This window comes from Chaetura pelagica, unplaced genomic scaffold, assembly GCF_000747805.2.
Source record: "Chaetura pelagica isolate M959 unplaced genomic scaffold, ChaPel_1.0 scaffold47, whole genome shotgun sequence".
Lineage (NCBI taxonomy): Eukaryota > Metazoa > Chordata > Aves > Apodiformes > Apodidae > Chaetura > Chaetura pelagica.
The window spans coordinates 650,200-660,363 of NW_009954140.1; the positions used below are offsets into that span (position 1 = coordinate 650,200).

Consider the following 10,164-nt stretch of genomic DNA (forward strand, 5'->3'; position numbering starts at 1 on the left):
ATCCAACATGCCCTTGAACACTTCCAGGGATGGGGCAGCCACAGCTTCTCTGGGCAACCTGTACCAGTGTCTCACCACCCTCACACTGAAGAATTTCTTCCTAATGTCTCACCTAAATCTCCCCTCCTCCAGTTTTGATCCATTATCCCTTTTAATTTAATTTAGATTTAAATTTAACTTAGGTTATATATCTGAAGCTTTGTATACATGCCTCTCCTAACAATATTCTAACTTAAAACTGTTTAATTGCACCTTTTAAATCTAGTCCAGTAACATGCTGCAGACTTTAGGGTTTTTCCAAAGAACCAAATCTAAACAAAGGCTGCAGCCCCCAATCATCAGTGATGCAACCAATACTTTGCCTCACAAGCCAAGCTTTTAGCTGCCAGTTTGAAGATTAATGTTCACCTTCACAGGGGTCTCTTAAAAAAGCTGCCATTTGACATGCCCACAGACTTTTTTTTTCAGTTGTCACACATTGAAGATTGGTGGTAGCAGCAGCTCTTGTTGACACCATGTCAAGGGCACAAGCAGGGTGCAGGAATATTTTATTTTTGTAAGTGTTGCTAAAGAGTAGTGGAGATCCAGTGCCTGGCCTGAATGCTGGCAGGCAGCTTTTACAGTTCTAGTGATGTGCTGAAGACATGGCAGTGTCAGTGTACAAGCCAGTGCATGGTCCAGTCATCTGGTGTGGTTTCTGTCTGGGCAGGATTTATCCTGTGTGACACTTTCCCTTACAAAAGCCAACAAAGATCTCTTGGCTTTTTACTTTTTGTTTTCTATGTTGGAGTGTAGCTGAGTAATGATGCACCTAAGGTTGAAAACCTCTCTCTCCAGGGTGCTGCGTCCTCCTGGTGGTGGGTCCAACTTTTCCTTGGGTTTTGATGAGCCAAAAGAACAACCTGTGCGAAGGAACAAAATGGCATCCAGCATCTTTGGAACTCCTGAAGAAAACCCACCTTCCTGGGCTAAATCATCAGGTGAGAACATAGTGCTTTGTTTCCAGAACTACTGATGTGCATAAATTCATCATTTTTATCAGCTTGCAGCTGCTGGTGGCTCAGTGTGGAAAACAAAATTTGCTTCCTACTTGGTAGTTTAGGGCTATAAATTATAGTGGTTTTTTATTTCTCATTTTTAATTACTCCCAAGGTGTTTTGTTGGGGTTTTTTTTAGTGTTTTGTTGGGTTTTTTTAAATGCAAATCTTGGATGTAGATGTCACAAGCAAATAGCTGAGAGAATTGCACTTTGAATGTGATTTCTCCAAGTTATCAAGTCAGAGTAAGATAAACTTTTGTCTTAGTATTTGGAGTAGCACTTACTGGTCTTGATTAGTCAGAGGAAGGTCAGCTTTGTGTTCTGCTTCCAGCTGGGATTACGCTGCCATTTCTGCAGAGCACTTCCAGTATGGGTGGCCTGAGCACCCTAGTTTCCATCTGTTTAAAAGTCACCCTCCACTGCACGAGATACTAATTTGTGAGACATAATCTAAAGGACCAGGACATCTTAGAATGGTAAAGCTTTAATGTAAAAAAAACCAACCAACCAAAAATTACCCCCAAAAGACTGACTACTTACGATCTGCTTTCCCAGTAAGTTTATCCTACAGTCTGATGAGAATCAATCTCTGCTTGTAGGGACTAAGCCAGGTGAAATCAGAGAAGACTCTGAATCATCTGGTCCACAAAGAAGAAACTCAACTGATGCAAACTGTGGAAACTCTGTAGATCCCAAGGTCAGTACATTAACTATGGAGAGCTTGATAATGGGACAATTGATGCTCTGTGTGTGATTCATTATCATCAATGTTCACACAGTTGGAAACATTGTAGGATGTGAATTTGTTCTTTTCCTGAAGGTTCTTGTACATGTGATAGTCTTACAACATGGTGATGAAGGGCTGGATTTTTCTAAAACAGCCACTTTCTGGAGCTCTTAACTCTTCTTACTGATGAGACAGTAATGAAGTGGTGTGAAATCTTAGCTTCAGCCATGCATGTCATTGTGTGTTTTAACAGATTTTACAAGCAATAGTTACCTACAATAAACTGACGAGGGACTTGGTTTGCCATCCCAACAAATACCTCAGTAGCCTGAACACTTGTTTTATATCTGTTACTGTCTAATAATTCCATCAGGTGTGTCACTTGATGTAAAGTATATACTGGGGAGCAATATATGGAGCAAGGTTTGTAGTGTTAATGTGGGGTTTGCTTGATGTATGATTATGTTTAATGGGAAAAACAGGATTAAGAGTAAAATTCCTCTGAACTTAGAAATATAGGAACCTAGGGTAGACTGCACTTGCATAAACAAATTATAGGGGGGGGGAAACCCTTGTTCTTTTAAAACTCTCCAGTTTTAAGTTTTCTGAAAAGAACTGGGTGGGTGAATTGTTGATCTCCAGTATTGTGGCAGATACCTTTTGCCTCGTGGGTTATAAACTGCAAGTTTTATTTTTATAATTGGCACTGATCATCACTTTAACTCCTTTTTGTTGTTAACAGGCACTTTGAGCCATGAAATTGTTCTTTGTTGCAGAAAATGTCTTGTTCCAATTTAGCAAATATAAGTGAGATTAAATTTATAGCTTCTACCACAGAAAACAAAACTAAACTGTTTAGTCTAATTCTATTTTCTACTTAATTATGTTAAATACTGTGGGTTCTCAGCTTTGCAAACAAATTCTTCCACTGCAGAATACTTTAATTTTAGGGAGTAATTACAGCTGCAAACAGCAGGAGCTGGAGCTAATGTTCTGAAGCCCTGCCTGAGACTCAAGGTGATACATTTGTCTGAGTTCTGCACATTTATATCCTGATGTCTGCAGTTTCACTATGAAATTAAGAATGTTGAATCTGTGGAAGCTGATAAAACCTCATGCCATTGAGGAGCCTTGGCTGCTGCTGGAAGTTTCTTTGTGTCAAGTTGCAGCCTGTGAACAGATTCAGTATAAAAGGAACATTGAGCTATTTACATAATGAAGGAAAATTTATCAGTAACGTTGCAAAAAACTGGCCTGCATTTAACAAATGAAGTTAAATATCCTGGATAGAACAAATGCTCCTGGCCTTGCTAACTGATAAATGTTGGAACAAGTTGCTTAGTATGAAGGAGAGGACACTGAACTAGTGCTGGTTGTTTAGAGTAGCTTCCCTGTCCCTCCTGTTGGGCAATTGCAAGGTTCTGGTTAGTGGCAGTGCTGCCTGATGTAGGATGCTGTGTGTGATGAAGTGTTCCTGTCCACGTGCATCCTTCACAGCCTGGGAATAACAAGTATGCCACATATCATCAGGGTTACTTCAGTAGCATCTGTCTCTTTTTTGGAACTATGTTGGGGTAAATAGACAGCTGATGAAGTTACATTAGTCATTCCATAAGAACTGGTGCTTACAAACCCATAATATTAATCTGCAGAAATATGAATGCAGAACCCACCACTCTGATATCTGTTCCTAAGAGCCTGTTGCTGGTCTAAAAGTGCTTCAGCAGGTCTGTCACTCAGGGTGTTGCTAGATAGACCAGGGTGCCCAACCACCATGGTCAGAACATGGAGTGTTGAGACCCCTCTCAGCTGAGGGGGAAAATTAAATGTATTTATTTATTTATGAAGTGTGAGATCAAATGTGTTTTTCTGTCTTCTAGGGGAGAGATGGTGCTGGTGAAACTTCTGGTGAGTAACCCCTTTGGACTCTACTAGTAAAAGCCTTTTGCAGTTAGGTGCTTTTGAAATAGAAGAGGGCATAGAATATACAAATAATCATGTGTTAGGAGAAGAGACAGCTCAGGGTTGTTCCTTGATTCAATCAAATCAGTAAAGTGACTTGAATACCTTGGAAGAGTGGATGTGGAATGAAATGGAGGAGTTGCTGGCAGTCATCAGGTTAAAAATGAGAGCAGTCCTGTGCAGTTATTTTGCCAGCAGCAGTTGGTGTCAGGATTTAAGTGCTAGAAGGTGAGGTGGATACCATCTTGCACAAAGTTCAGTGATGGAGAGACTGTTGTGCAAGAGTAGCTTGTCATTAAGTGGTACAGGCAACTTAGTGGATTTTAGTTGAGCTACTTACTTCTTTCCTGTTCTCACAGTAGCAGATGCTGCATTCCCAGAGATAATCAGAACCAGCTACTGCCTCTGAAAGTGTGTGCATTAACCAGCTGTTAAGTTCCTGTTGGTTTTTAAATGCTGATTTTTGCCCAGGAAGTTGACATGCATACTGCAAATTTCATGTAAACAGAGGCATTTCCCCAGCAGTGTGTGTGTTACCTTTGAAGTGTTTTTTCTAGCTCTGAGGCTGGAAGTCTCTGCTTTGCAAGGTTCACCTTAAGAACAGCTTGCTTCCTGAGGAGAGGAATGTGTGTGTAACAGGTACTTTCTAAGTGCTACTTTCAACACCTAAGTGTTGTGGGAGATCACTGAAGCCATTAGCAGTTCCATGTCCTGAAAAGACCTCTGCTGGGAGGGTGAGAGGTTTCCCAGAATGTTTTTCACTACCTTTAAGTGATACCAGTTCCCAAAATAAGTCTGGCTTCTTTAGTAGGCTGCTTCTGATCCAACCACACAGGCTACTTTAGTATTTCTTTCCCATGTGTGTCTGATCTTAATTAGCACTGTAGGCATTTAGAGTTGATTGTCTCAAGTAGGAGGATGTGGTTTGATAATAGAAGTAAACTGATCTAAGGGTTCTGCTGCTTAAACCAGCTCCTTGTGGGTTCAGATGAGAGCCTGCAGGCAGTGGTGAAGCAAGAGGAGATGGGGTGGGAGGAAGCAGCAGCAGGGCTGCCTGGGTTAGCAACAGCTGACTGAGACTTTGAATACAAAACTGTATTCCTGACTCATAGAACAAGTTCCCATTTTCACAGATGTCTTAATGTTGGCTTTTAATTTGTTTCTGGTAAGTGACAGTAAAGGAGGTTCTTGTCAAGTACCAAGTTAAGTGTGTGCTGGGAAATGATTTTAAAAAATAGTGTTAATGGAGAGTAAATGCTTTTTTTTTTTTTTTCTTTACTGTTGTGGCCAAGACTCAAAACTAAATTTTTGAAGATGATCAAGTTGAAATAAAAAACAACAGGCAAACGTTGGGATTTTAAACTTCCACTGATGGTACGTAGGAAGGAGTAGAAAGTTAATGCTTCCTGGACCTGAAGCCCGTGGCAGACACCTAAGAATGTTGCTGGGTTGTTAAATTAATTTCTACCATTGATAGCTTTGGGGTATTGCAGCTCAGTGGAGCACAGAGTCATGCTGAGCTAGCTGTGTCACCCCACCACTTGATGTTCCTGCTGTGTGAGCTGGTGAACATCCCACCTCTCCCATGTGCTGTTGTGCTGGAGGTTGTAGAGTTGGCTCCATGGTTGGAAAGGGATGAATGAATCCACCTCCAAGTAAAATCTATCTGCTTACAAGTTCACAGCGTAACTAGATTTTTAATAGGTTTCCATCATCAAAAATGTTTATTCTTTTTAAATTTGGAAAGTATTTTCTGTATGTAGCTGATTATCAAACCCCAGGTAGGTGTGAGGTGGGGCATGCAAGTTTATTTAATCATGTCTGTCTGGGGGAAGAAAGCATGTTCCTTTTGCAGCAGTGTTCTTGCTTCTTGTTTGGGAGCTGGTGTTCCTTTCTGGGCATTGAAGTTTCCAGTGATTTTCCAGTATACTCAGAAAGCTGTTTCAGAGATTATATGCTTTCTAATAAGAACTTTAATCTGATCCCATTGAATTTACCACTTCAGTTATTAGATTAGCAAACTCATCTATGCCTTGATTAGGTGGGAATTACTAATATGTGTATCAGCTGGTTATATGAACTGTAGAAACTTCTCCAGAGTCTTCTGTGATAGTAGTTCTTGTTTCTTTTGTGAGTCAGTTAGCACTGTGGATTTAATGACTGTGATAAGCTAAGGGGAAGTAGACAGCACTCAATTGACTGTCCCCAGTGACTGGATAACACAGGAAGGTGGACTCTGGCATTTGGTGAGCAGATGATGGTGGTGAGCACTGCACAGAGCTTGGACTGTCTGCTGAGGGCAGGGACAATGAGGCATTCAGGGCTGGGTGAGCAGTGGCTGTGGTTGTTCCCAGCTTGCTGAGTAAGCAGGCAGGGGTACAGATGAGCTACAGAAGCATCAAACTCAAAAACTTCCTATTAAGTGTTTTGTTCAGCTGTGCCTGTGGGTTACTGAATACAGCAGAGCATCTGTGTTGTAGATTGTTTTACACAGAGTCTCTATGAAGCTGCTGGAGGTCTTTGCTGTTATTGTAAGCACTAGATACAGGGGGGTCAGTGACACAAGTGAGTTTTCAGTGTTTCTGATTAAATTGTCCCTCAAAGATTACTAAAACCAAAAAGAAAAAAAGCCCAAACACCCCAAACCCACAAAAAGCTGAGTTGCCACAGAATTGGAGGAGAGCTGCTCCTGTGGGTAGGAAGGTAGTAAAAGAATAGGAGGTAGTAAAGGGTAGCAATTGCTTTTCAGGTTGGAAAAATGAGCCAAGTGATGCTGGGACTAGTTTTATTTAGTGACTTCATCTGTGACCTGGAAAAGGTAATGAACAGTGAAGTCTCCAATTTTGTTGGTGATATTAGCTCTTTCAAGTAGCCAAATGTGCTGATGGTGAGAAAAATCTGTCAGAAGGAATCAAACAAGATAGGCAGATAAAAAGGAGGCAGGATAATCTCTATATAAGTATAAAGTAATGCATCTGGGGGGGAAAAAACCCCACAATACCTCATCTGTGTCAGTGTTGTGTCAGCTCTGTGCAGCCCTTGGCTCTCAAGTCTTATTATTGGAAATTCTCTGAAATGTTTGGAGGTGCTAGCAAAATGTTGAAGATAATCAGGGAGAGAATGGGAAGTGACAGTGGTTTGCCTCTGTACTCAGTGATGTGCCCACACCTTAAATCCTGCATGCAGTCCTTGAAGTGTAAAGAAGGGTGTAGTAAACAGGGGCAGAAGGAGGTGAGGGGAAAGGAAAGGAGGTGCAGAAGCTCTCTTATGAGGAGAGACTCAAATCTTCAGTTCAAAGAGAAGGCTGGCAGAGTGGGATCAAGGTTTACTAAATCATGAGTTTAGAGGTTAAGGTGAATATGCAGCTGTTCCTCAGTTCCTCCAAAGCAACTAGTAATTAGATGAAACTATGTGGTCTGTTTTAAAAAGAAAGTATGTCTTCATGGAGCTGGTGGAAAAGCTCTACTCACCTCACTGAGTATCAGGGGACTTCTGGGTGTTGTTTTGGGCCTTTGGCTCTTGACTGGTTGTGCTCATCTATAAACATGTGAGTTCTTGCTTTGCTCATGAATTAATTGTCAGCAAAGCAGATACATTAGTTATTTCCTACAGTATCTGAAGTGCTTCCTGTGAAGAAATCCTTTTGTTTCTTGTCTTGTTGTTGTTGAGAAGTATTTAAAATAGGAGAAATTATCATGTGCTTTCCAGGGAAAGCACGATGGGAGCCTCCCCATGCATGGCCATTCCCCAGCCTGTTCATGTGAAGCCTCAGAGTGTGTGTCAGATGCTGTGAAATTGGGAAGGTGGCTGGAGCCCTTGCTTACAAGCCCTGGTGCTTCTGAGACTGGGTTTCCAGCACCTGCTCTGACTTGAGTGACAATTGTCAGACTCATGTGCTGACCCAATATTTAAGACTTAAGCTGCTTCTCTTTTTAAAAAATAGAAAATTAAAAATATGTTGGGGTCTTCTAGTAGTAGCTGAGTGAATGTGGCTCTTGAATGCCTGAAAGTAAACTGGAAGGCCTCAGAGTTCATCTCACAAACACTTCAGAGGGCTGAAGTCTGTCCTGCCAGCAGGTTCCAGCAGCACCCTGTGTCTGTAAGCCTGGAGAGAAACTTAAGAGGAGCTGATGGTCTTCTCTCTAAGGCAGTGAAACATCTGGCTTCCATCATCCACACCAAACACTTTAAAAGCTTCTTTTCTTTTAGAAAACACTGAGGCTGATGTAGAAGCTGCCCCAGGTCAGAATGAAGAGAAATCCCTGCCTGCTGCACCTGTTCCTAGCCCAGTAGCACCAGCACCGTCCAGGAGAAATCCACCCGGTGGCAAGTCCAGCCTAGTCCTTGGTTAAACCTTTCCCTTCCTGACTGTTTTGAACTCGTGTCTGTTTCTTTCCCCCATGCTTGTGAACTGCACAACTTGAGCCTGACTGTACATCTTGAATTTCTTTCATTAAAAAGAAGCACTTTATGTACTCCATCTTTTTTTTATTTTTCTTTTTATTTGAGATCAAGGGTTTTTTCCACTTCTGTCCTGTGTTTCCCCCAGATCTGCTGGAAGTGACATGAGTGTTTTCTAGTGATAGACTTGAGGGAAAGCTTTATGAAGTATAGTAATGTCATGCAAAGGAGAGTAGATTGGTTCTAAGTGTGCTTAGAGGGTTTTTGTACTGAGATTTTTTTTTTTTTTTAGAACCCCTTAGCTTTATGAAGATCTAGAATCCTGGTTAAACAGGCCAGCAAACAATCAGCAAGAGCCATCCCTGCCTCCACGTGTGGGATTTGGGGATGTCAAAGGCTTCACTGACTCCATGTGGTAAATGCCTTCAGCCCTGCTGTGCCATATCAATTGTAAAGTGGTTAGTGTACACCAATGCTGCCTTGAAACACTGAAAAATCTTGATACTGGACTACTATGAATGCAGGGTAGGTGCCAAAAAGAGGGCTGGTGACCAGAGCTGCCTGGCCCAAGGCTAGGAGGGGATTTGTTCAGACTTTATTCAGTAAAGATGGAGTGGATCATATAACTAAAAACTACAGGGCATTTTTTTTACAACTGACTCAATGCTGTGCATGATCATGCTGGTGCTTGACCATGAGGTGGAAAAAAAAAATCTCATCCTTTAAAGTGTGTGTTGTAACTTCACAAAGCTGGACTGTTGCTTAAAAGTAAATAATATAGAAATTTTGAAGCAGCGTTTCCTGTGTGGGTTTTATTTCCTGGGTTGGGTTTGGTTTTGTTCTTGGGTGTCCTGGTCTGAGCCAACCTGCCCTCCTGGAGCAGGGGTGGGATGTAGCAGCAGGAGGGGTGGGATGTAGCAGCAGGAGGGGTGGGATGCAGCAGCAGAGGGGAGCTCTTGCACCTGACTTGATGACACCATCATGTGCCACCTTGGTCTGAAGCAAGTGTCTGGTTATCTCTTTGGTTTTATCTTCTAGATCAGAGGAGCATGGAAAAAGGTTTGATGTGCATAATGTTTTATATGCATAGATATCTAAATAATTTTTTTCCTCTCAAGAAAATGGAGGAAGGTTTATTCTCCTCAGGAAAAAAATAAATAAATTAGACCCTAAGAAGAGAGGGGGTGGAAGGGAGAGCAAACTGTGAAGTTCTCTCTTGTCCTGGAGGGGATGTGCTGCACCATGAGCCAGAACAGTGGATTTGTGCAGAGCTGGGGTGTCTGTTGGAGAGTCTGCCTTTTTCCACCCTCCTCCTGGAAGAACCAGTGCCCAAAAAAATACCCTGTTTCTCCAAGTGAGCTTTGGAGAAGCAGCAGCCCCGGCCTTTGGTGCTGAACCTCTGAGGCCGTGCTCTGCCCTGCTGCTCCTCCCAGCCCGCTGTGTCCCTGCCAGCTGACATGTGCTGGGATCATGCATCCCTGGCAGGGGGTTTGATGAGCCTGGGAGAAGGAAAAATAACCAAATGATACTTCTTTTGCAAGCTCCACAACCGGTGGAACCTGCCGATGCTCCTCCAGGGCTGCTGAGCCTCGGGCCGCCCTCCTCTTCTCCCTGTCGGGGCAGAACAGCCCCGAAGGTGCCCAGAGCCTTCAAGATGCTTCTTGCCCCGCGGCAAACGAGCCCGGGGAACCCTCGTGGCTGAGCGACCGGGCATCCCCGCCCTCCTCATGCATATTCATCTATTCAAATCCCTCTTTTCCCCGTCCCGCTCTCGCGGGGGTTGCGGGCTGGGGCGGCGGGAGGAGCTGCGGGGCCGGTCCCGGGCCCCTGCGGGTGCTGGTGGACATGGACGGCGTCCTGGCCGACTTCGAGGGTGCGGTGCTGCGGGGGTTCCGCTCCCGCTTCCCCGGGGAGCCAAGGGTGGAGCTGGCGGCTCGGAGGGGCTTCTCGGTGCGGGAGCAGTACCGGTGCTTGCGGGAGGACCTGGCGGTGAGCGGCGGGGCCGGGGCACGGGGGGGCTGCTCCCCGTCCCACC

At 43.6% G+C, this 10,164-nt stretch overlaps 2 protein-coding genes across 2 annotated transcripts in view; both read left to right on the forward strand.

Moving 5' to 3' along the window:
• The first annotated feature begins 805 nt into the window (after nt 1-805).
• Nucleotides 806-8,924, forward strand: HN1 (hematological and neurological expressed 1). Its single transcript, XM_010002734.1, has 4 exons — nt 806-980; nt 1,639-1,736; nt 3,647-3,674; nt 7,938-8,924. The coding sequence occupies exons 1-4, from the start codon at nt 806-808 to the stop codon at nt 8,078-8,080; spliced, it is 444 nt and encodes a 147-aa protein (XP_010001036.1). The 3' UTR covers nt 8,081-8,924.
• Nucleotides 8,644-10,164, forward strand: part of NT5C (5', 3'-nucleotidase, cytosolic) — a 6,082-nt gene continuing 4,561 nt past the window's right edge. Inside the window, exons 1-2 of the mRNA XM_010002735.1 lie at nt 8,644-8,654; nt 9,707-10,118. Of these exons, the coding sequence (XP_010001037.1) occupies nt 8,644-8,654; nt 9,707-10,118 (423 nt within the window). The remainder of the gene's footprint in view (nt 8,655-9,706; nt 10,119-10,164) is intronic.

What these genes read in the sequence shown, in the direction of transcription:
- HN1 (XM_010002734.1), top strand. Translation starts at nt 806, where the DNA reads ATGCACCTAAGGTTGAAAACCTCTCTCTCCAGGGTGCTGCGTCCTCCT. An exon ending in TTCCTGGGCTAAATCATCAG is followed by an intron (nt 981 to 1,638) that starts GTGAGAACATAG and finishes CTCTGCTTGTAG; the next exon opens with GGACTAAGCCAGGTGAAATC. An exon ending in GAAACTCTGTAGATCCCAAG is followed by an intron (nt 1,737 to 3,646) that starts GTCAGTACATTA and finishes TCTGTCTTCTAG; the next exon opens with GGGAGAGATGGTGCTGGTGA.